This window comes from Pseudophryne corroboree, chromosome 1, assembly GCF_028390025.1.
Source record: "Pseudophryne corroboree isolate aPseCor3 chromosome 1, aPseCor3.hap2, whole genome shotgun sequence".
NCBI lineage: Eukaryota > Metazoa > Chordata > Amphibia > Anura > Myobatrachidae > Pseudophryne > Pseudophryne corroboree.
In genome coordinates, this window is record NC_086444.1 from 862,851,881 (window position 1) to 862,878,549 (window position 26,669).

Genomic DNA, 26,669 nt, shown 5'->3' on the forward strand with positions numbered 1-26,669 from the left:
CTTCAATACTACACAATGCGCAATTCCCTATTACGCTACTCTGCAAATCTCCTCACGATTTGCGTATTTCAATCTATATTAACTTGAGTCAGCCGCCTCACGCCACCAAGCCTCCACTTACTTGGTGTACCACGGGACCCGATTTCCGGAGTTCAAATCCACTCACTCCTACGTTCGCTCACTCAAATACACTTTGGTTTTTCTGTACAGAAAATTGTAATTAATTCAGATAGGCAGCTTTACCCCAGAGGCAATACAGTTTAAACAAAAGTTTTATACTAATCTGCTTTAGAAACCGAGTAGTTTTGTGCTATTGTAGCATGGCTACTGTCCCACCTTTGAACTTAAACGACACTATTGTGTAATTTGTACTTATCACCCGCACTTCTTACGCACTTTGCGTAAACACGCGACCGTGCGTGTCTTTTTACGCTGCTTGCGCAGTCCTGTACTTTGTCCGAGACACGTGTACAAAACCCTGCGTCCGCAATAAAACAAATCACCCAGCTCTATAAATGTGAACAATACTAATTACTATTGCCCACTAGACACAACTTGTTCTGTATAAACTTGTATGCAGACCTGCGTTTGTGTCTTTACACTTACTTCCTTAAAATACTGTTATTTCAAATTTACCTATATAGCAACAAATGTATCCTATTTCACACAGATCTATAATGATTAGCAATAATCAATAATTTAAATATGATTCAGATTGGATAGCTATCTTGCAGAACATACACTGATATAAATATACACATAATTAAAATAATATATATATATATATATATATATATATATATATATATGTGTACCATTCACTGGTCTCCTATGAGACACCTTACCTCTTATTTGCATATCAAAGCTATTTGCTTTTCCCTGCTAAGAAAAAGCAGTTACACAGGTTAATTTGCATTTCAATGGCTATCTTATAGTAAGCAGATTCTACAAGTCTTGGAAGGAAAAAGAGAGAAAAAAAAACAAACCCCTTTCTTTCCTTTTTCTATCTGTGCAATTTCTTACCCTAAGCCAAGCATTTATCTTACCATTTACTATCACTAGGCCCAATTGAAACTATTTGTAATTGATTATGGCATGGGTTAAATAAATGCATTGGTAACTCATAAATGGTGTTTGATGTGACCAAGGAAAGCTGATTGTTCTGAGCAGAATGAAAATAAGCTATTTAGAAAATGACCTTCCTAAAATGGCCACTGCTCCTCCCCTTTCCACATCCATGAGGTTTACACAAAATGGTGGACAGGCCATGTGGTTAGTCCAAAATGGAGGACAGACCATGCGGCTTCCTTTGTCACAAAGAAATCACAAATTATACAAGCACCAGAAGTTATTTTAGGTCTGAGTTAAAAAAAAAAACTATATCAAGGCTATGCAGCAACTTTTAAATGTACTTTTAACCCTACTTAACAGAAACAATCCAATCTGAATCAAACACAATATGACTTATTTGAACTTTGTTTTGCAACAATAAAAATACATTTTAGCATCTTTAATATGAGAAACGCATTGTCCCTTGAAATTTCATATCATTGGCTTACTGATATCACAACAATACACGTGGATGTTATTTTCATCAGCGTCGCGATGCGTCCATCGGAGCCGGTCAATTACAGCCGCGTTTGTAATGTACAGTGCATCATTAAGACCCTGATATCCCGTAAGAGCCCCCATCTGTGAATGCCAAATTGCTTTCTCACAAATATTAAAAATGCCAGCTCTAATATATATTGTAAACGCCTGCACCTCTTATTACCATATCCCATGAATGTGCGCTGTATATCGCAAAACACTGCATCCCATAAGAGAAAACAATACACCCACACATTATCTGAGTTCCAAAGCTCATTGATGTATATATTTGTTATTAAAAGGATATGGATTCAATATATTACAAGTACAGTATACCTATAGTTACATGGTTACAACTCACACAGTAAGCAGTTAAAACATACAGTTACAGTCACAGTTACATACAGTTACAGGCCAGCATACAATACCATTATCCTTAAGTTATATAAATTAGTCTTTCCATATCACTCTCTCTCTCTCTCTCTCTCTCTCTCTTTCTCTCTCTCTCTCTCTCTCTCTCTCTGTTAAATAAATGCAGGAACTGGTCTGCCAGCAACTCCTTCATCCTCTGGTACCAAAAAAGCAACTGCCCTACTGTGTGGTCAGCAATGTGTTATCTAGTTTCTGGGGGAGGGGACTCACTCATTCATGATGAGTCACTAGTCTCTTTGTATATGCTGAACAGTTTCAGCCTTGGGGACGTCCAAAGGGGCTGGCCTGAGCTTCCTGTCCACTACCTGTTTGGAATATCTATTGTTCTAATAAAAGTGATTTTAGCTTACATACATATAATCATAATTATTTGTTGCAATGTCCTACAACTTTATAACAAGTATCAAATGAATCTACACATTAATCTGGTTGCTTTAATAGTAAATATGACCGGTCTATCTTGTTTCGTTTAAATAATACAGATACATGACATTACTTCATTATATATAATTTAAAATCATCATGATGTCTGGCGCTTGATATTATTATAGTTATGTACTGTATGAAATAAGTGTCGAATCCATCTCTGTGGCATGTCCGTGTAAATGCGTGTGTTACCATATATGGCTGTGCTCGCTGCGCGTATTTGCAAGTATAGCGACTTATATATGTCTAGTTTGTATGTTCTTTTTATGTAATATTTTTGACTTCGACAGTACTATTACTTATTCTAATATGGGAGCACTGTTATTCTAATAAATAATGGAACACTAATAATTTATAGAAATTAACAGGTGGGCACTATTTGTATATATGGGTGTGCTGAGTTACCTTTTTTCTGGCTCCCTCAGAGCAGAGTCCCAAGAGGGGCGCAAAGTGGACTGTGCTGGATGCCAAGTAGCATGGCCAGTTAGTCAAGGGTAGGGGCTGTGAGTTTTAATTCAATAATTATTGTTTTAATGATGAGGGCTCTGACTAAGCAGCATTTGATGTAGTGGTTTAAAAACCACTGAACATCGCTGATTTTAACCTCCAAACCACTTCATAATAAATCTGGCGTATTGGGATGCAACATCACCTGTGATGTATGGCGATTTTGAAACTGCTAAAAAATACTGCTACTTGATAAATTTCCCCCGTAGTATGTAATACCCCTTTTCCACTAGCTCAAAAAACACGGGTAAATGCACGGGGGCGCGCATTTACCCGTATTTTTTGCAAGTGGAAAAGGGTCAACCCGGATCAAGTGACCCGTGAATCCTACCCGGCTATCTACCTGGGTAGGACACGGGAATGATCCGGGTAGGGTTGTAGTGTAAACGGGAGCCGTGTCGATGCGACACGGCTCCCATTTACACTGTATGGAAGGGCGGCGCTGGGAGATCATGTGATCTCCCTGCGCCGCCCCTGCCGTGTCACTAGAAGCGTCACCAACCCGGCATATGCCGGGTTGTGACTGCTGATGGGAAAGGGGCTGAGCACGGGTCGCAGCAGGGGGCAGCTCCCGTGTCAGGCTCCCGGCTGCGACCCGTGCTCGTAAGTGGAAAAGGGGTATAACTTTACATCTAAGGGCAAAGCCTGCTAAAGGATGCAAATCTGTAAGTTAACAAACAACATTTTGTGCTGCAAGGTATACAAATGTGTTTTATTTGTTTTTTTTTCATACATGTACAATACTGCCTGGTTTGCTTGTACCATACAGTCAACTTTATTTTTACTCTGTAATTATACCTAAATAATAAAACTGTGGCTTTATAGATTTTGTTTACATCATGGTTGTTTTTCCAAAGGTGATGGTTGAACTGGGTAGATTTGAAAAGCAGAAACAAAAACTCTCTCTTATGCAAGATGTTCGGCGAAAGAAACTGTCCCATCCGTTACTGAAGGGGTTACCGAAAAACACATTCCATAGAAGCTCAGAACATGGAGTGGGTAGCCACCCCATCATGCTTTGGTGGTCCCCATTGACTGGTGAGAATGGAAGACTGGGGAAGTGTGGAGAAGACAAGTGTTTTTTCACCATAAATAGAACGTATCTGAATAATCCAGTGACAAGAGCTGTCCTATTTTATGGTATGCTTTTATTCATTTATTTTCAGAAGGTTAGCTACAGAACACTTTGTTTTTCCATCATCATACAGAAAAGACAGTACAATTATTATATTCTGTTGCACTTTACAATTGGAACAGCAGTGATAACATAAAACTGGGTAATAACAGACAGACATGCTGTGAATACACGTTTTTCATTCAAGTTTCTGAGAGCCGCTGTATGTGTATACTGTTTATAGATATATATTATTCAGGATCAGCATTGTAGACTCTTAATATGGAATAAAGTTTCTCGTAGTGTCCTAATACGGTTTACTATAATTGTAAACACTGTTCGCACTTCTCTGGGCTATAAATGAAAACTAACAAAGATACTAGTCGCAAAGTGCTTTCGCTCAACTGTTGCAGAGGCAATGAACTGAATCCCACTTAATGTTAATGCTTTGAAAAGGATTTTCACCTTACCCACAGCAAAGCCTATTTAGTTTTCATGTCTCTGCACATTCAAAGCATTATCTCTCAAAAGGAACAGTCACTCTTAAATTAATGGAACAAATGAGGTTAGTATGCAGTCACTTCAGGGAATTATTTGCAATTTCTGCCGCGTGTACACTGGTATTCCACAGGGAATAACATCGGGAGAGTTGGATCTTGATTCGAGGCACCAACAGGCTAAAGCTTTGACTGTTCCCAGGATGCATTGCACCGCCTCCTCTATAACCCCGCCTCCAGGCACTGGAGCTCAGTTTGTAAGTTGGTGCCTGCAGTGCATGTCACTAACAGGTGGGGCTGCGCTAGGCAGCCCTGAAAAGAGCTTTTTTAGAAGACTTCAAGGGCCGCAGCACTATTTATGTCAGTCTGACATTCTGTGCTGCGGCTCCATCACCTCCCCCAGCAGCGCTGCATACTCCTGCGGCCTGGTTCTTGGGTACTTGCAGCGGAGGCGCTCCGGACTTTTGGCACACGCTGCTGACGCTCTCCTGGATCGCGTGGCTGCACATCAGGGAGGAGTTAAGAGGGTCCTCAAGGTGGGATCCGCCGGTAAATCGCAGTCCCAGGAGACGGACCGCGCCGCTGGCGTGGACACTGTACTGCACAGGGATCCCACTATATCCACCAGGGCAGGGAGCACAGGTCGGATTTACTAAAATCCGTTCACCACCGGGTACTATGGAGCCTATGGTAAAGTCGAGCATAGGGGGATAAGGCGGTGACCTGTAGCCCCTCCCCCAGCTCCGGGCACCATCTACTGCTGGTGTTCCCGCCCTGGAGCTGTGTCTCTCTCTCCCTCACTCCCTGATAAAGATTTTGGCGCCATCTTCACTACTAGCTGGGCTGATCTCCGGGACTGCAGGGCTCTGTCCCCTCTGTAAAGCCACCTGTCTCATCAGCTCTGTGCTTTTACAGACAGTGTTAGTTAAGAACAAGTGTACTGCTAGCTGAATATTTGGTACAAGTATTCTGTGATATACATCCAGTATCTACTGTGCATTGTTATATCTATACTCATACATAGTTATATGTAAATTACTAGTCCATTGCAGTTTTATTGTTTATATGTAATAACTTCTGCATTGCATATATAGTGTTACAAAGAATATACAATTTGGTATTTTTACTGTGTGTTTCAGTGACCTCATATCGCTTTAATCCTCTGTTTTGTGTCCTGTATTTACTGTCGCATAACATAGGGGTTTTTTGCAGATATTGTGTTTGTCAGGCTATATTGTACCGTTACGCTCTATGGCTACACTCCCTATAATGTCTACTACACAGGGCATGAAATCCGCAGACGCTTCTGCATCCTGCAGTACTGGCGCCACGGATTTACCTGAGAGGGAAGTTTTAGCTGCTGGTTCAGGCGCTGAGTGCCATACACCCAGTCTACCTGCAGCACCTGTGGCCAATCAGGACCCACCTTGGGCAGCGTTCTCAAGTATGCCAAGTACACTTGTGACACGTCTTGCGCCCCCTATAGGACCTCCTATGCCATTGCAGCCATATATTGTCCCTGTAGTTAATTCGCCCTGGGCGCATACTCTGTCTACCCAGTTACAACAATTAAATCAATCCTTGGTTAGACAAAAGTCTACCCCACGCCCCTCTGGGGCCAAGGGGTCACCTAAAAGGGCCATTTCTTCCTCACAATCCACTAATATTTCGGATAATTCTTCCGATGAGGATGGGAAATATACTGATCCGTCAGACACTGATACAGTTGCTTCTGATGAGGAATCTACAACCCAGGTTGATGTTCCTGAACTGGTGGAGGCTATTAAATTAATTCTTCAAATAGATGATGACCTTGAGCCTACTACTGAGTCTAAGAAACCTGATAAGTTCAAACGTCAGAAGGTTGCTAAGGTAGTCTTACCACATTCTGACCACTTAATTGACATACGTCAGGAATCCTGGTCGTCGCCAGGAAATAAATTTTCCCTGTCTAAAAAGATGCTAGCTCGTTATCCTATCCCTGCGCAGTTGAGTAACAAGTGGGAAACTCCACCACCGGTGGACTCTCATGTCGCCCGTCTTGTGGTGTCATCTACTTTGCCTGTCACCACTGTCACCTCACTGAAGAAACCGACGGATAAGCGTGTGGAAGGATGCCTGAAGTCTATTTACTCCCTCACTGGCGCTGTACATAGACCTACTATGGCAGCCTCCTGGGCTGCGAAAGGTATTGAAGCATGGGTTCAGGCAATTGTAGGATGAGCTGCCGCAGGATTTCTCTTACGTCCTAGAGGATGCTGGGGTCCATATTAGTACCATGGGGTATAGACGGGTCCACCAGGAGACATTGGCACTTTAAGAGTTTAATAGTGTGGGCTGGCTCCTCCCTCTATGCCCCTCCTACCAGACTCAGTTTAGAAACTGTGCTCGGAGGAGCCGGTCACAGCTAGGGGAGCTCTACAGGGCTTCTCTAGTAAAAGTGTTTTTAGAGTTTGTTATTTTACAGGGAGGCTGCTGGCAACAGCCTCCCTGCATCGAGGGACTGAGGGGGGAGCAGTGTCCGCCCTGCGGGGTTTTGAGCCACTACCTCCGCTGACTGGACATTGAGCTCCAGAGGGGGGGACAGATCGCGCCCCGCCACAGGGGAACGCTCACCCCGGCAGCCAGCCGCCACCCCCTCAATGAGCTGAAGTGTGGCGAGTTAGTCACTGTCCCCCCTTACAAGCGGGGGGTCAGTGTGAAGAAGGTGGCTTAAGGGTACTGGACGGCTCAGGGGTACTGCGGTGCGGCGCTGTGAGGGGCGCCCTGAGCCAGCACCTGACCCTACACTGACCATATCAAGCCTGTTGGGGTCTGCGGATCCAAGCCAGCATGAAATCCTCTGGCCAGTATTATCTTCTAAGAGCGGGAAGAGAGCGCCATTGATGGGGCGGAGCTTCTCCTCAGAAAGGACCCAGCAACGTTCAACGCCATTTTCCTGCCTGCAATCACTACCAGTGGATGTCCAGGTCCCTCCAGGTCAACTCCAGCTATCTGTATGGTACCAGGGGGTTGTAGAAGGGGGGGAAGCTGTGTTATAGGCTGTGTCACCTATTAAGGGACACAGTCAGCGCGGGTTGGGGTCTCCCTATACCTTTAATAGCGCTGCATGTGGGTTGGCTCCAATCTCGATGTCTCTCTGCCATTCTTGGAGGGGAAACTCTGTCTACCCAATACCCTGTGTGTTTGTGGGGTGTTTGGTGTGTGTGTGACAACATGCCTAGGGACACTGTTTCATATGCTGCAGAGGGACACTGTTTCATATGCTGCAGAGGATTTGTCTTCCCAGGAAGACTCCATACCATGTAATCAGGATTGCACTGTTGTAGGGCAGATTCCTGCTAGAGAGCCAGAATGGTTGGTCTCTCTGAGGGGGACTATTTCTCAGATTTCTGACAGGGTTGCTAGGACTGAGCATGCCAGTCAGATCCTACATTCCTCTATTGTTGTGTGGTCTGATACTGCTTCCTCTGGGTCCCCAGCGGTACAGTCTCAAAAACGTGCGCTTGCATTGCTGACGCAGGATGACACGGACACTGACTCTGACACTGCAGACGGTGACGGGGATGTGTCGTGGGGGACGGCATCACTTGCTAAGGGGGTGCAGTTCATGATTGAAGCTGTGAGGGATATTTTACATATTTCTGACACAGCTCCTGAGCAGGTGGAGGAGGCCTTTTTTTACAGATAATAAGAAGTCCCCCCTCACCTTGCCGGCATCCAAAGAATTAAACGCTATCTTTGAAAAGGCCTGGGAAACTTCGGAAAATAAATTTCAGATCCCTAAGAGGGTCTTGGTTGCTTTTCCCTTCCCAGAGGAAGATAGGAAAAGATGGGAGTCCCCGCCGATAGTCGATGCCTCTGTCTCCAGGCTGTCTAAACAGGTGGTGTTTCCAGTCCCGGGATCTACCGCGTTGAAGGACCCGACAGATCGCAAGGTGGATGCTATGCTTAAATCCATTTACACGGCTTCCGGGGCTATATTACGGCCTACTATAGCCTGTGCATGGATTGCAAAAGCTATTGCCAGGTGGTCAATCGCTCTGCAGGAGGAATAGACCGATGGATAAAGGTGACGTTGATTTATTTTTACGCCATATTCAGGATTCTGTAGGATTCCTGGTAGATTCCATGAAGGACCTGGGTTCCATGGCTGCGGGGATCTCCTCCATGTCCGTCTCGGCTCGCAGGGGTCTCTGGCTGCGCCAATGGTCTGCGGACGCGGAATCCAGGAAGAGTGTGGAGTGCCTACCCTATACAGGTCAGGCTCTCTTTGGGGAGGCGCTGGATGGATGGATTGCCACGGCTACCGCGGGTAAGTCTACTTTTTCTCCCCTCAGCTGCACCGGCTACAAAGAAGCCTTTTACGCCGGCGACGTCTCTGTCCTATCGGCCTGCGAGGTCTAGAAAGAACAAGTCTTCGAACACCTTCTTCAGAGGTGGTAGTGCCAAAGGAAAGAAACCTGCTCCCACAGGTTCCCAAGCCCAGAAGCCCACTTCTGATACCCCTAAGTCCTCCGCATGATGGTGGACAGCTAGACCTGGAGGAAGGTCAGGTGGGGGCGAGACTCCGGCAGTTCAGCCATGTCTGGGGGTCGTCTAGGCCTGGACCCCTGGGTCCTGGATATAGGGTCCAGGGGGTACAGACTGGAGTTTCAAGATCCCCCACTTCACCGTTTCTTCAAGTCAGGCTTGCCAGCTCTGCTGGCGGACAGAACAATTCTTCTGGAGGCCATCAGAAAATTGATGGTGTCAGAGGTCATTGTCCCAGTTCCACCTCAGCAGTGGAACAAAGGTTATTATTCGAACCTTTTCTTGGTACCAAAACTGCATGGTTCGGTACGACCTATTCTAAACTTAAAGTCTTTGAACCCTTATCTCAGGGAGTTCAAATTCAAGATGGAATCTCTGAGAGCTGTCATCTCAGGACTGACAGAGGGGAGTTCCTGGTGTCGCTGGACATCAAGGATGCTTACCTCCACATTCCCATTTGGTCGCCGCATCAGGCATATCTCAGGTGTGCACTGTTGGACGGTCGCTATCAGTTCCAGGCGCTGCCATTTGGCCTCTCCACAGCACCAAGGATCTTCACCAAGGTGATGGCGGAGATGATGGTTCTCCTCCGCAAGCAAGGGGTGAACATAATTCCGTATCTGGACGATCTCCTGCTCAAGGCGTCGTCCAGGGAGAGGTTGTTGCAATCCATCGCGCTCACAGCTGCTCAGGAAGCACGGATGGATCCTGAACCTTCCAAAGTCTCATCTGGAGCCGACAAGGAGGCTGTCTTTCCTGGGAATGATCCTCGACACGGAAGTGCAGAGGGTTTTTCTCCCGGTGGAGAAAGCATTGGTGATTCGAACAATGGTCCGGGATATCTTAAAGCCTACCCGGGTATCGGTTCATCAATGCATCCTCCTTCTGGGGAAGATGGTTGCCGCCTACAAGGCTCTGCAGTACGGCAGGTTTCATGCTCCACCTTTTCAGCTGGACCTATTGGACCAGTGGTCGGCTCTCACCAACACATGCACAAGAGGATACGCCTGTCTCCGAAAGCCAGGATTTCACTCCTCTGGTGGCTACAACTTCCGCACCTTCTGGAAGACCGAAGGTTCGGAGTTCAGGACTGGATCCTTTTAACCACAGATGCAAGTCTAAGAGGTTGGGGAGCAGTCGCTCTGGGGGAAACCTTTCAGGGAAGGTGGTCGGATCAAGAATCCCTTCTCCCGATAAACATCTTGGAGCTAAGGGCCGTCGACAACGCCCTTCTGCAAGCAGAACACCTTCTACAGGATCGAGCTGTTCAGGTGCAGTCGGACAACGTGACCACAGTGGCCTACATAAACCGACAAGGCGGAACGAAGAGCAGGGCTGCCATGTCAGAGGTGTCAAGAATCCTCCCCTGAGCAGAAAGACACGTGGTGGCGATGTCGGCAGGCTTCCTCAGCCGCCACGATCTCCATCCGGGAGAGTGGGGCCTCCATCCGGGGGTGTTCGAGGAGGTAACTGGTTGGTGGGGGGTTCCTCACATAGACATGATGGCCTCCCGCCTCAACAAGAAGCTGGGGAGGTACTGTTCCAGGTCGAGAGACCCTCAAGCAGTGGCGGTGGACGCACTGGTAACACCGTGGGTGTTCACGTTAGTGTATGTGTTCCCTCCACTTCCTCTGATTCCAAACGTTCTTCAACTGGTAAGAAGAACAAAGGTTCTGGCAATCCTCATTGCTCCAGACTGGCCAAGGAGGGCTTGGTACGCGGATCTACTGGATCTTCTGCTGGAGGATCCAAGGCCGTTACCTCTTCGGGAGGCTCTGCTTCTGCAGGGGCCGTTCGCCTATCAAGACTTACCACGGCTACGTTTGACGGCATGGCAGATCTTAGCTCAGAAGGGTATCCCGAGTGAGGTCATTCCTACCCTGATACAGGCTAGGAAGGGGGTGACGTCTAAACATTACCATCGCATTTGGAAAAAATATGTTTCTTGGTGTGAGTCCAAGAAGTTTCCTGCGGTGGAATTTCAACTTGGACGTTTTCTCCTTTTCCTGCAAGCAGGGGTGGATATGGGACTGAGATTGGGCTCCATCAAGGTCCAGATCTCTGCTTTGTCCATCTTCTTCCAAAAACAATTGGCTGTCCTCCCTGAGGTTCAGACCTTTTAAAAAGGGGTTCTGCACATCCAGCCCCCCTTTGTGGCGCCAACGGCGCCCCTGGATCTTGATATGGTGTTGCAGTTCCTGCAGTCTGCTTGGTTCGAGCCTCTACAGGAGGCTGATCTCAAGTTTCCCACGTGGAAGGCGGTCACTTTGTTGGCCTTGGCTTCTGCTCGACGCGTGTCGGAATTGGGGCTTTGTCTTGTAAAAGCCCCTATCTGATTTTCCTTGAAGACAGGGCGGAACTTAGGACTCGTCCACAGTTCCTACCTAAGGTTGTATCGGCTTTCCATATCAACCAACCTATTGTGGTGCCAGTGGCTACTGACTCCTCAATTGCTTCAAAGGCCTTGGATGTAGTGAGGATTTTGAAGATTTACGTGAAGAGGACAGCTCGTCATAGGAAAAGTGACTCTCTGTTTGTCCTCTATGATCCCAAGAAAATTGGGTGTCCTGGTTCTAAGCAGTCGATTTCACGCCGGATCAGGTTCACTATCCAACATGCTTATTCCACGGCTGGATTGCCATACAGGCCCACTCTACTCGTAAAGTGGGATCTTCCCACTTTACGAGTAGAGTGGGATCTTCCTGAGCGGCTGCCCGGCCTCTCTCGGCTGTACAACTCTGCCGAGCGGCTACTTGGTCTGGGTCGAACACGTTTGCCAAGTTTTACAAGTTCGATACTTTGGCCTCTGATGACCTCAAGTTTGGTCAAGCAGTGTTGCAGGAGCCTCCGCGCGTTGCCTCCCGTACTGGGAGCTTTGGTACATCCCCATGGTACTAATATGGACCCCAGCATCCTCTAGGAAGTAAGAGAAAATAGGATTTCTCTAACGTCCTAAGTGGATGCTGGGGACTCCGTAAGGACCATTGGGGAATAGCGGCTCCGCAGGAGACTGGACACATCTAAAGAAAGCTTTAGGACTAACTGGTGTGCACTGGCTCCTCCCCCTATGACCCTCCTCCAAGCCTCAGTTAGATTTCTGTGCCCGACGAGAAGGGTGCACACTAGGGGCTCTCCTGAGCTTCTTAGTGAAAGTTTTAGTTTAGGTTTGTTATTTTCAGTGAGACCTGCTGGCAACAGGCCCACTGCATCGAGGGACTAAGGGGAGAAGAAGCGAACTCACCTGCGTGCAGAGTGGATTGGGCTTCTTGGCTACTGGACATTAGCTCCAGAGGGACGATCACAGGCCCAGCCTGGATGGGTCCCGGAGCCGCGCCGCCGGCCCCCTTACAGAGCCAGAAGAGCAAAGAGGTCCGGAAAAATCGGCGGCAGAAGACGTTCCTGTCTTCAATAAGGTAGCGCACAGCACTGCAGCTGTGCGCCATTGCTCTCAGCACACTTCATACTCCGGTCACTGAGGGTGCAGGGCGCTGGGGGGGGCGCCCTGAGACGCAATAAAACATAAAAATACCTTACATGGCAAAAAATACATCACATATAGCTCCTGGGCTATATGGATGCATTTAACCCCTGCCAGAATATACAGAAAAACGGGAGATAAGGCCGCCGAAAAGGGGGCGGAGCCTATCTCCTCAGCACACTGGCGCCATTTTCCCTGACAGCTCAGTTGGAGGGAAGCTCCCTGGCTCTTCCCTGCAGTCACTACACTACAGAAAGGGTTAAAAAAAGAGAGGGGGGCACTAATTAGGCACAGTATTAAAACATACAGCAGCTATAAGGGGAAAAACACTTATATAAGGTTATCCCTGTATATATATATATATATATAGCGCTCTGGTGTGTGCTGGCATACTCTCCCTCTGTCTCCCCAAAGGGCTAGTGGGGTCCTGTCCTCTATCAGAGCATTCCCTGTGTGTGTGCTGTGTGTCGGTACGTTTGTGTCGACATGTATGAGGAGAAAAATGATGTGGAGACGGAGCAGAGTGTCTGTAACAGTGATGTCACCACCTAGGGGGTCGACACCTGAGTGGATGTACTGTTGAAAATTACGTGACAGTGTCAGCTCTGTATAAAAAAAACAAAAAAAAAACAGTGGTTGACATGAGACAGCCGGCTACTCAGCTTGTGCCTGTCCAGACGTCTCATAGGCCGTCAGGGGCTCTAAAGCGCCCGTTACCTCAGATGGCAGATACAGACGCCGACACGGATACTGACTCCTGTGTCGACGGTGAAGAGACAACCGTGATTTCCAGTAGGGCCACACGTTACATGATTGAGACAATGGAAAATGTTTTATACATTTCTGATAATACGAGTACCACCAAAAAGGGGTATTATGTTCGGTGAGGGAAAAAACTACCTGTAGTTTTCCTGAATCTGAGAAATAAAATGAGGTGTGTGATGATGCGTGGGTTTCCCCCCGATAACAATTGATAATTTCTTAAAAAGTATTGGTGTATACCCTTTCCCGCCAGAGGTTAGGGTGCGTTGGGAAACACCCCCTAGGGGGGATAAGGCGCTCACACACTTGTAAGAACAAGGGCTCTACCCTCTCATGAGATGGCCGCCCTTAAGGATCCTGCTGATAGAAAGCAGGAGGGTATCCAAAAATGTATTCACACACATACTGGTGTTATACTGCGACCAGCAATCGCCTCAGCCTGGAGGTGCAGTGCTGGGTTGGCATGGTCGGATTCCCTGACTGGAAATATTGATATCCTAGATAAGGATAGTATATTATTGCCTATAGAGCATTTAAAAGATGCATTTCTATATATGCATGATGCACAGCGGAATATTTGCCGACTGGCATCAAGTATAAGTGCGTTGTCCAATTCTACCAGTAAAATGGTCAGGTGATGCGGATTCCAAACGGCATTTGGAAGTATTGCCTTTGAAAAGGGACATTTGGGGTCGGTCTTTTAGACCTGGTGGCCACGGCAACAACTGGGAAATCCACGTTTGTACCCCAGGTCGCCTCTCAAAATAAGACGCCGTATTATCAGGCGCAGTCCTTTGTTGGCAAGCGGACAAAAGGTTCCTCTTTTCTGCTCGTGACAGAGGGAGAGGAAAAAGGCTGAAGAGATTAGCCAGTTCCCAGGAACAGAAACCCTTTCCCGCCTCTGCCAAGCCCTCAGTATGACACTAGGGCCTTACAAGCTCAGGCACGGTGGGGGCCCGTTCTCAATGAATTTCAGTGCGCAGTGGGCTCACTCGCAAGTAGACCCCTGGATCCTTCAGGTAATATCTCAGGGGTACATATTGGAATTCGAGACGTCTCCCCCTCGCCGTTTCCAAAAGTCGGCTTTACCGACGTCTCCCTCTGACAGGGAGGCAGTTTTGGAAGCCATTCACAAGCTGTATTCCCAGCAGGTGATAATCAAGGTACCCCTCCTGCAACAGGGAACGGGGTATTATTCCACACTATTGTGGTACCGAAGCCAGACGGCTCGGTGAGACTGATTCTAAATCTAAAATCTAAAATCTTTGAACACTTACATACAGAGGTTCAAATTCAAGATTGAGTCACTCAGAGCAGTGATTGCGAACCTGGAAGAAGGGGACTACATGATGTCTCGGGACATCAAGGATGCTTACCTTCATGTCAAAATTTACCCTTCTCACCAAGGGTACCTCAGGTTATGGTACAGAACTGTCACTATCAGTTCAGACGCTGCCGTAGGGATGGTCCACGGCACCCCGGGTCTTTACCAAGGTAATGGCCGAAATGATAGGGAATTTTAGTTATCCCTTACTTGGACGATTCCCTGATAAGGGTAAGATCCAGGGAACAGTTGGAAGTCGGTGTAGCACTATCTCAGGTAGTGTTGCGGCAGCACGATTGGATTCTCAATATTCCAAAATCGCAGCTGGTTCCGACGACTTGTCTTCTGTTTCCTAGGGATGTTCCTGGACACAGTCCAGAAAAAAGGTGTTTCTCCCGGAAGAGAAAGCCAGGGAGTTATCCGAGCTAGTCAGGGACCTCCTAAAACCGAACCAAGTCTCAGTGCATCAATGCACAAGGGTTCTGGGTAAAAATGGTGGCTTCCTACGAAGCAATCCCATTCGTTAGATTCCACGCACGAACTTTCCAGTGGAACCTACTGGACAAATGGTCCGGGTCGCATTTTCAGATGCATCAGCGGATAACCCTGTCACCAAGGACAAGGGTATCCATCCTGTGGTGGTTGCAGAGTGCTCATCTTCTAGAGGGCCGCAGATTCGGCATTCAGGACTGGGTCCTGGTGACCACGGATGCCAGCCTGCGAGGCTGGGGAGCAGTCACACAGGGAAGGAATATCCACTGCTTAGGGTCAAGCCTGGATACATCACTTCACATAAATATCCTGAAGCTAAGGGCCATTTACAATGCTCTAAGCTTAGCAAGACCTCTGCTTCAAGGTCAGCCGGTGTTGATCCAGTCGGACAACATCATGGCAGTCACCCACGTAAACAGACAGGGTGGCACAAGAAGCAGGAGGGCAATGGCAGAAGCTGCAGAGATTCTTCGCTGGGCGGAAAATCATGTGATAGCACTGTCAACAGTATTCATTCCGGGAGTGGACAACTGGGAAGCAGACTTCCTCAGCACGACCTCCACCCGGGAGAGTGGGGACTTCACCCAGAAGTCGTCCACATGATTAAAAAACTCGACAGGTATTGCGCCAGGTCAAGAGACCCTCAGGCAATAGTTGTAGATGCTCTGGTAACACCGTGGGTGTACCAGTCAGTGTATGTGTTCCCTCCTCTGCCTCTCATACCCAAGGTACTGAGATTGATAAGATGGAGAGGAGAAAGCACTATATTCGTGGCTCCGGATTGGCCAAGAAGGACTTGGTAACCGGAACTTCAAGAGATGCTCACGGAGGATCCGTGGCCTCTACCTCTAAAAGGGACCTGCTCCAGCAAGGACCCTGTCTGTTCCAAGACTTACCGCGGCTGCGTTTGACGGCATGCCGGTTGAACACCGGATCCTGAAGGAAAAAAGGCATTCCAGATGAAGTCTTCCATATCCTGATCTAAAGCCAGGAAGGATGTAACCGCAAAAACATTATCACCGCAATTGGCGAAAATATGTTGCGTAGTGCGAGGCCAGTAAGGCCCGACGGAGGAAATACAACTGGGTCGATTCCTACATTTCCTGCAAACAGGAGTGTCTATGGGCCTGAAATTGGGGTCCATTAAGGTTCAGATTTCGGCTCTGTCAATTTTCTTCCAAAAAAGAACTAGCTTCAGTCCCTGAAGTTTAGACGTTTGTAAAAGGGGTACTGCATATACAGCCTCCTTTTGTGCCTCCAGTGGCAATTTGGGATCTCAATGTAGTTTGGGTTCCAAAAGTCACATTGGTTTGAACCACTTAAATCTGTGGAGTTAAAATATCTCACATGGAAAGTGGTCATGCTGTTGGCCCTGGCCTGGGCCAGGCGCGTGTCAGAATTGGCGGCTTTATCCTGTAAAAGCCCTTATCTGATTTTCCATTCGGACAGGGCGGAATTGAGGACTCGTCCTCAGTTTCTCCCTAAGGTGGTTCCAGCGTTTTCACCTGAACCAGCCTATTGTGGTGCCTGCGGCTACTAGGGACTTGGAGGAATCCAAGTTGCTGGATGTTGTCAGGGCCCTGAAAATATGTTTCCAGGACGGCTGGAGTCAGGAAATCTGACTCGCTGTTTATCCTGTATGCACCCAACAAGCTGGGTGCTCCTGCTTCTAAGCAGACTATTGCTCGTTGGATTTGTAGTACAATTCAGCTTGCACATTCTGTGGCAGGCCTGCCACAGCTAAAATCTGTAAAAGCCCGTTCCACAAGGAAAGTGGGCTCATCTTGGGCGGCTGCCCGAGGGGTCTCGGCTTTACAACTTTGCCGAGCAGCTACTTGGTCAGGGGCAAACACGTTTGCTAAATTCTACAAATTTGATACCCTGGCTGAGGAGGACCTGGAGTTCTCTCATTCGGTGCTGCAGAGTCATCCGCACTCTCCCGCCCGTTTGGGAGCTTTGGTATAATCCCCATGGTCCTTACGGAGTCCCCAGCATCCACTTAGGACGTTAGAGAAAATAAGAATTTACTTACCGATAATTCTATTTCTCATAGTCCGTAGTGGATGCTGGGCGCCCATCCCAAGTGCGGATTGTCTGCAATACTTGTACATAGTTTTCTCTATCGTCCTAAGTGGATGCTGGGGTTCCTGAAAGGACCATGGGGAATAGCGGCTCCGCAGGAGACAGGGCACAAAAGTAAAGCTTTTACAGGTCAGGTGGTGTGTACTGGCTCCTCCCCCTATGACCCTCCTCCAGACTCCAGTTAGATTTTTGTGCCCGGCCGAGAAGGGTGCAATTCTAGGTGGCTCTCATAAAGAGCTGCTTAGAGAGTTTAGCTTAGGTTTTTTATTTTACAGTGATTCCTGCTGGCAACAGGATCACTGCAACGAGGGACAGAGGGGAGAAGAAGTGAACTCACCTGCGTGCAGGATGGATTGGCTTCTTGGCTACTGGACATGAAGCTCCAGAGGGACGATCACAGGTACAGCCTGGATGGTCACCGGAGCCACGCCGCCGGCCCCCTCACAGATGCTGAAGCAAGAAGAGGTCCAGAATCGGCGGCTGAAGACTCCTGCAGTCTTCTTAAGGTAGCGCACAGCACTGCAGCTGTGCGCCATTTTCCTCTCAGCACACTTCACACGGCAGTCACTGAGGGTGCAGGGCGCTGGGGGGGGGGGCGCCCTGGGAGGCAAATGAAAACCTTTAAAAAGGCTAAAAATACCTCACATATAGCCCCAGAGGCTATATGGAGATATTTACCCCTGCCTAAATGTACTAAATAGCGGGAGACGAGCCCGCCGGAAAAGGGGCGGGGCCTATCTCCTCAGCACACGGCGCCATTTTCTGTCACAGCTCCGCTGGTCAGGAAGGCTCCCAGGTCTCTCCCCTGCACTGCACTACAGAAACAGGGTATAACAGAGAGGGGGGGCAAAATAAATGGCAATATATTAATATAAAAGCAGCTATAAGGGAGCACTTAATCATAAGGCTATCCCTGTCATATATAGCGCTTTTTGGTGTGTGCTGGCAGACTCTCCCTCTGTCTCCCCAAAGGGCTAGTGGGTCCTGTCTTCGTATAGAGCATTCCCTGTGTGTCTGCTGTGTGTCGGTACGTGTGTGTCGACATGTATGAGGACGTTATTGGTGTGGAGGCGGAGCAATTGCCAAATATGAGGATGTCACCTTCTAGGGGGTCGACACCAGAATGGATGCCTTTATTTGTGGAATTACGGGATAGCGTCAACTCGCTTAAGCAGTCGTTTGCCGACATGAGGCGGCCGGACACTCACTTAGTGCCTGTCCAGGCGCCTCAAACACCGTCAGGGGCTGTAAAACGCCCCTTGCCTCAGTCGGTCGACACAGACCCAGACACAGGCACTGATTCCGGTAGTGAAGGTGACGAATCAACCGTATTTTCCAGTAGGGCCACACGTTATATGATTTTGGCAATAAAGGAGATGTTACATTTAGCTGATACTACAGGTACCACTAAACAGGGTATTATGTGGGGTGTAAAAAAACTACCAGTAGTTTTTACCGAATCAGAAGAATTAAATGACGTGTGTGATGAAGCGTGGGGTGCCCCGATAAAAAACTGCTAATTTCAAAGAAGTTATTGGCTTTATACCCTTTCCCGCCAGAGGTTAGGGAGCGCTGGGAAACACCTCCTAGGGTGGACAAAGCGCTAACACGCTTATCAAAACAAGTGGCGTTACCCTCTCCTGAGACGGCCGCACTTAAAGATCCATCAGATAGGAGGATGGAAAATATCCAAAAAGGTATATACACACATGCAGGTGTTATACTACGACCAGCTATTGCGACTGCCTGGATGTGCAGTGCTGGGGTAGTTTGGTCAGAGTCCCTGATCGAAAATATTGATACCCTGGACAGGGACAATATTTTACTGTCGTTAGAACAAATAAAGGATGCATTTCTTTATATGCGTGATGCACAGAGAGATATCTGCACACTGGCATCACGGGTAAGTGCTATGTCCATTTCGGCCAGAAGAGCTTTATGGACACGACAGTGGACAGGCGATGCGTAGAGGAGTTATTTGGGGGTCGGTCTATCGGATTTGGTGGCCACGGCTACGGCCGGGAAATCCACCTTTCTACCTCAAGTCACTCCCCAACAGAAAAAGGCACCGACCTTTCAACCGCAGCCTTTTCGTTCCTTTAAAAATAAGAGAGCAAAGGGCTATTCATATCTGCCACGAGGCAGAGGACGAGGGAAGAGACAGCAACAGGCAGCTCCTTCCCAGGAACAGAAGCCCTCCCCGGCTTCTACAAAAGCCTCAGCATGACGCTGGGGCTTCGCAAGCGGACTCGGGGGCGGTAGGCGGTCGTCTCAAGAATTACAGCGCGCAGTGGGCTCACTCGCAGGTAAATCCCTGGATCCTGCAGATAATATCTCAGGGGTACAGGTTGAAATTAGAGACAGAGCCACCTCGCCGTTTCCTGAAGTCTGCTTTACCAACGTCCCCCTCAGAAAGGGAGACGGTTTTGGAAGCCATTCACAAGCTGTATTCTCAGCAGGTGATAGTCAAGGTACCTCTTCTACAACAAGGGAAGGGGTATTATTCCACTCTTTTTGTGGTACCGAAGCCGGATGGCTCGGTAAGGCCTATTCTAAATCTGAAGTCCTTGAACCTGTACATAAAGAAGTTCAAGTTCAAGATGGAGTCACTCAGAGCAGTGATAGCGAACCTGGAAGAAGGGGACTTTATGGTATCCTTGGACATCAAGGATGCGTATCTCCACGTTCCAATTACCCCTCACACCAGGGGTACCTCAGGTTCGTTGTACAAAACTGTCACTATCAGTTTCAGACGCTGCCGTTTGGTTTGTCCACGGCACCTCGGGTCTTTACAAAGGTAATGGCCGAGATAATATTTCTTCTTCGAAGAAAAGGCGTATTAATTATCCCATACTTGGACGATCTCCTAATAAGGGCAAGGTCCAGAGAACAGCTAGAGATGGGTTTAGCACTATCTCAAGAGGTGCTAAAGCAGCACGGATGGATTCTGAATATTCCAAAATCCCAATTAATGCCGACAACTCGTCTGCTGTTCCTGGGGATGATTCTGGACACAGTTCAGAAAAGGTTTTTCTTCCCGAAGAAAAAGCCAAGGAGTTATCTGACCTGGTCAGGAACCTCCTAAAACCAGGAAAGGTGTCTGTACATCAATGCACAAGAGTCCTGGGAAAAAATGGTAGCTTCTTACGAAGCAATCCCTTTCGGCAGATTCCATGCAAAGGGATCTGTTGGACAAATGGTCAGGGTCGCATCTTCAGATGCACCTGCGGATAACCCTGTCGCCGAGGACAAGGGTATCCCTTCTGTGGTGGTTGCAGGAGGCTCATCTATTGGAGGGCCGCAGATTCGGCATGCAGGATTGGATCCTGGTGACCACGGATGCCAGCCTGAGAGGCTGGGGAGCAGTCACACAGGGAAGAAATTTCCAGGGAGTGTGGTCGAGCCTGAAAAAGTCTCTTCACATAAGCATTCTGGAACTAAGAGCAATCTACAATGCTCTAAGCCAGGCGGAACCTCTGCTTCAAGGAAGACCGGTGTTGATCCAGTCGGACAACATCACGGCAGTCGCCCATGTAAACAGACAGGGCGGCACAAGAAGCAGGAGGGCAATGGCAGAAGCTGCCAGGATCCTTCGCTGGGCGGAGAATCACGTGATAGCACTGTCAGCAGTATTCATCCCGGGCGTGGACAACTGGGAAGCAGACTTCCTCAGCAGACACGACCTTCACCCGGGAGAGTGGAGACTTCATCCAGAAGTTTTCCACATGCTATTAAACCGTTGGGTAAAACCAATGGTGGACATGATGGCGTCTCGCCTCAACAAAACACTGGACAGGTATTGCGCCAGGTCAAGAGATCCGCAGGCAATAGCTGTGGACGCGCTGGTAACACCTTGGGTGTACCAGTCGGTATATGTGTTTCCTCCTCTGCCTCTCATACCAAAGGTATTGAGGATTATACGGCAAAGTGGAGTAAGACTAGTGGCTCCGGATTGGCCAAGAAGGACTTGGTACCCGGAACTTCAAGAGATGGTCACGGACGATCCGTGGCCTCTACTTCTGAGAAGGGACCTGCTTCAGCAGGGTACTTGTCTTTTTCAAGACTTACCGCGGCTGCGTTTGACGGCATGGCGTTTGAATGCCAGATCCTAAAAGGAAAAGGCATTCCAGAAGAAGTCATTCCTACCTTGATAAAGGCAAGGAAGGAAGTCACCGCGAAGCATTATCGCCGTATTTGGCGAAAATATGTTGCGTGGTGCGAGCAGCGGAGTGCTCCGATGGAGGAATTTCAACTGGGTCGTTTTCCTACATTTCCTGCAATCAGGATTGTCTATGGGTCTCAAATTGGGATCTATTAAGGTTCAAATTTCGGCCCTATCAATATTCTTCCAAAAAGAATTGGCCTCAGTCCCTGAGGTCCAGATTTTTATCAAAGGAGTACTGCATATACAGCCTCCTGTGGTGCCTAAGGTGGCACCGTGGGATCTAAATGTAGTTTTAGATTTCCTCAAATCAAATTGGTTTGAACCACTAAAGAAGGTGGATTTGAAATATCTCACATGGAAAGTGACTATGTTACTGGCCCTGGCTTCGGCCGGGAGAGTATCTGAACTGGCGGCTTTGTTCTATAAAAGCCCTTATTTAATTTTCCATTCGACATAGGGCAGAGCTGCGGACGCGTCCGCATTTTCTCCCTAAGGTGGTATCAGCGTTTCACCTGAACCAGCCTATTGTAGTGCCTGCGGCTACAGACGACTTGAAGGACTCCAAGTTGTTGGACGTTGTCAGAGCCTTAAAAATATACATTTAAAGGACGGCTGGAGTCAGAAAATCTGACTCGCTGTTTATACTGTATGCACCCAACAAGTTGGGTGCACCTGCTTCTAAGCAGTCGATTGCTCGTTGGATTTGTAACAAAATTCAACTTGTACATTCTGTGGCAGGCCTGCCACAGCCTAAATCTGTTAAGGCCCATTCCGCAAGGAAGGTGGGCTCATCTTGGGCGGCTGCCCGAGGGGTCTCGGCATTACAACTCTGCCGAGCAGCTACGTGGTCAGGGGAGAACACGTTTGTAAATTTTTACAAATTTGATACCCTGGCAAAGGAGGACCTGGAGTTCTCTCATTCGGTGCTGCAGAGTCATCCGCACTCTCCCGCCCGTTTGGGAGCTTTGGTATAATCCCCATGGTCCTTTCAGGAACCCCAGCATCCACTTAGGACGATAGAGAAAATAAGAATTTACTTACCGATAATTCTATTTCTCGGAGTCCGTAGTGGATGCTGGGCGCCCATCCCAAGTGCGGATTATCTGCAATACTTGTACATAGTTATTGTTAACTAATTCGGGTTATTGTTTAGGAAGCCATCTTTCAGAGGCTCCTCTGTTATCATACTGTTAACTGGGTTTAGATCACAAGTTGTACGGTGTGATTGGTGTGGCTGGTATGAGTCTTACCCGGGATTCAAAATCCTCCCTTATTGTGTACGCTCGTCCGGGCACAGTACCTAACTGGAGTCTGGAGGAGGGTCATAGGGGGAGGAGCCAGTACACACCACCTGACCTGTAAAAGCTTTACTTTTGTGCCCTGTCTCCTGCGGAGCCGCTATTCCCCATGGTCCTTTCAGGAACCCCAGCATCCACTACGGACTCCGAGAAATAGAATTATCGGTAAGTAAATTCTTATTATTGTTACAAAAATCGGGTTATTATTGTTGGGAGCCATCTTTTCAGAGGCTCCTCTGTTATCATACTGTTAACTGGGTTCAGATCACAAGTTATACGGTGTGATTGGTGTGGCTGGTATGAGTCTTACCCGGGATTCAAAATCCTTCCTTATTGTGTACGCTCGTCCGGGCACAGTATCCTAACTGAGGCTTGGAGGAGGGTCATAGGGGGAGGAGCCAGTGCACACCAGTTAGTCCTAAAGCTTTCTTTAGATGTGCCCAGTCTCCTGCGGAGCCGCTATTCCCCATGGTCCTTACGGAGTCCCCAGCATCCACTACGGACTATGAGAAATAGAATTATCGGTAAGTAAATTCTTATTTTTAATTACCTACCGGTAAATCCTTTTCTCGTAGTCCGTAGAGGATGCTGGGCGCCCGCCCAGCGCTGCGTTTTCCAGCATTGGTTTATAGTTCAGTTCTGCCTGGTTCCTAGGTAAGTTCTTTGTTATTTACTGTTTCAGCTGTTGCTGAGTTGTTCCGACATGTTAGTCAGATTTGCCTGTTGTGTGAGCTGGTATGAATCTCGCCACTATCTGTGTAATTCCTTCTCTCAAAGTATTTTGCCTCCTCGGGCACAGTTTCTAGACCGAGTCTGGTAGGAGGGGCATAGAGGGAGGAGCCAGCCCACACTATTAAACTCTTAAAGTGTCAATGGCTCCTGGTGGACCCGTCTATACCCCATGGTACTAATATGGACCCCAGCATCCTCTACGGACTACGAGAAAAGTATTTGCCATTAGGTAATTAAAATCCTATTTTTTTCTGACACTGCCAGACAATATCTATCTTATATTACCACAGCCTCCCACTATATTCAGGAGGCGGCCTCTGATGCAGGTGTAATGGCGGCCAAGGCATCTACTACGTCCATCCTGGCTCATCGAATTATGTGGTTGAGGTCCTGGAAGGTGTAGCTGGACTCCAAAAAGACCTTGGAGGTGCTCCCTTTTAAGGGAGACATCCTATTTGGGGAGGATCTGAACAAGATTGTAACTGACTTGGCTGCTGCCAAGACTGCGTCTCTTCCAAATACTAATCCTTCTGTTCCGAAGGCTAAGAGTACCACCTTTCGTTCCTTTCGACCTCCAGGAAAAGCAAAGGATCAGGCGTATCCACGACAGGCTTGTGCTTCCAAAACCACTAAGCCTAAATCTAAACAATCCTGGGCCGCCCGTCAGCCTGCTTCCAATCAAGACAAGCCTGCTGCATGACGGGGCAGGCCTCCCCCTGGGGGACCCCAGGGTGGGAGGCCAACTTCTGCAGTTTGCCCAGGCCTGGTTAATGACTACTTCGGACTCCTGGGTGCGAGAAGTTGTCTCTCACAGGTACGCGATCTCTTTAAAGAGACGCCCCCCTCGCCAGTTTTGCACAGCGGTTATCCCTGCGTATCCGTTAAAAGCGCAAGCTCTACACTTGGTTGTACAATCCCTCCTGGATACAGGAGTGGTAATGCCGGTACCTCTGTCTCAGAGAGGCAGGGGATACTATTCGACCCTGTTTTCTAGTTCCGAAGCCAAATGGGTCCTTCTGGCCTATACTCAACCTCAAATTCTTGAACAAGTTTGTGAGAGTATCCAAATTCCGTATGGGAACTCTGCGCTCTATAGTGCTGGCCATGGAACCCGAAGACTATATGGTATCCCTGGACATACAGGATGCTTACCTGCACATACATATTGCCATGTCGCATCAGCAATATCTGCGGTTTACTATTCGCAACCTACATTATCAATTCCAGGCACTGCCTTTTTGGATCGGCTATGGCCCCCTCGGATCTTCACCAAGGTCATGGCCGTGATGACGGCTCTTCTCCGCCGTCGGGGAATCGGAATCCTGCTGTATCTGGACGACTTGCTGATCCTGGCGAACTCCCAAGAGGTCCTCCTCAGTCATCTGGAACTGACGGTCCAATTCCTACAAGCCCACGGGTGGCTCATCAACTGGAAAAAGTCCTCGCTGGTCCCAGCTCGGACATGGTGCACTACTGGACACACACAACCAACGATTGTTTTTGTCTCCAGAGAAATTCCTGAAACTTCAGGACAGGATCAGATATTTCCTCTCTCGCCCAAGAGCGATGCAAGTACTAGGCCTCATGGTGTCAGCTTTCGACATGGTAGAGTACGCTCAATTTCATTCCCAACCTCTGCAGAGGTTAATCCTTTCCAAGTGGGACGGCCTGCCTCATTGGATCAGGTCTCAAATGATCTCCTTGACTCCGGAGGTTCGTCTGTCACTGATCTGGTGACCAACAGTTGAGCAGGGGCCATCCCTTCTGGATCCCCAGCTGGGTCCTCCTGACAATGGATGCCAGTCTGCGGGGTTGGGGTGTGGTGTTGGAGCAACACTCTCTCCATGTTCGGTGGACCAGGGAGGAATCTCTCCTCCCGATAAACATTCTGTAATTGCGGTAAGTGTTCAATGCGTTGACATTGGCCCTGCCTCTAGTACAGAACAGGCCTGTTCAAGTACAGTCGGACAACGCCACCACGGTGGCGTACATGAATCATTAAGGCGGCACTCGAAGCCGCATGGCAATGCTGGAAGTATCCAATATCCTCCGTTGGGTGGAACGCCATCTGCAAGCAAAATCAGCAGTGTTCATTCCTCAACTGGGAAGCAGATTTCCTCAGTTGTCAGGACATTCACGCCGGAGAGTGGAGTCTTCATCCGGAAGTCTTTCAACTCCTAGTGGACAAGTGGGGCGTACCAGATGTAGATCTGATGGCGCCTCAACACAATCACAAGGTATCGGTCTTCGAATCAAGGACAAGGGATCCTCAGGCAGCGTTTGTGGATGCACTAGCAATTCCATGGAACTTTCGGCTGCCATACGTGTTCCCTCCAGTATCACTCCAGCCCAGGGTACTGCGGAAATTCAAGCAAGAAAGAGGAATACTACTTCTAGTCACTCCAGCGTGGCCTAGATGGCATTGGTTCTCAGACCTGCAGGGTCTCTCGATAGATCGTCCTCTTCTACTTCTACTTCTTCAACGCTCAGACCTCCTCATTCAGGGCCCTTGTGTCTACCTGGACCTGGCCAGACTGGCTTTGATGGTGTGGCTCTTGAAGCTTCACTCCTGAGGGCCAAGGGATTCTCTGAGGCGGTTATTCAAACTATGTTGAAAGCCCGTAAACTGGCTTTCGCACAGATTTGACATAGGGTCTGGAATTCTTACATCACCTGGTGCGCTGGTAAGAATTATGATGCACATACTTTCAAAACTTCCAGACTTTTGGCTTTTCGGCAACAGGACTTGGACTTAGGCCTTCGTCTGGTCTCCCTCAAGGTTCATATATATGCCTTGTCAGTATGGTTTCAGAGGAAACTTACGTCTATTCCTGACGTTCATACTTTCACTCAGGGTGTTTTAAGGATTCAGCCTCCCTATGTCCCTCCTGTGGCTCCATGGGATCTGTCTATTGTCTTAAATGCCCTGCAAGAGTCTCCATTCGAACCTCTTGAGTCTGTGGATCAAAAATGTCTTACACTTAAGATCGTGTTTTTATTCGCTATTGCCTCTGCTAGGAGGGAGTCAGACTTAGGCGCTTTGTCCTGTCATCCACCCTTTCTGATTTTTCACCATAACCGGGTAGTTCTTCGAACTTGCCCTGGTTATCTCCCTAAGGTGGTATCATCTTTTCATCTTAACCAAAAGATTGTGGTTCCGGCCTTTATCTCTTCTAGTTTGTCCTCCAATGAGCGGTCTTTGGATGTGGTACGGGCTCTCCATATTTACATAGAGAG

General features: G+C 48.2%; 1 protein-coding gene across 2 annotated transcripts in view; it reads left to right on the forward strand.

Moving 5' to 3' along the window:
• The window catches only part of FUT10 (fucosyltransferase 10), an 84,464-nt gene that overhangs the window by 34,652 nt on the left and 23,143 nt on the right, over window positions 1-26,669 (forward strand). The window contains exon 3 of one of the 2 annotated variants that reach the window (XM_063920000.1): window positions 3,813-4,095. In XM_063920000.1, the coding sequence (XP_063776070.1) occupies window positions 3,813-4,095 (283 nt within the window). Of the gene's footprint in view, window positions 1-3,794; window positions 4,096-26,669 lie in introns of those variants that run through there. The other variant, XM_063920001.1, reaches the window with a different exon arrangement.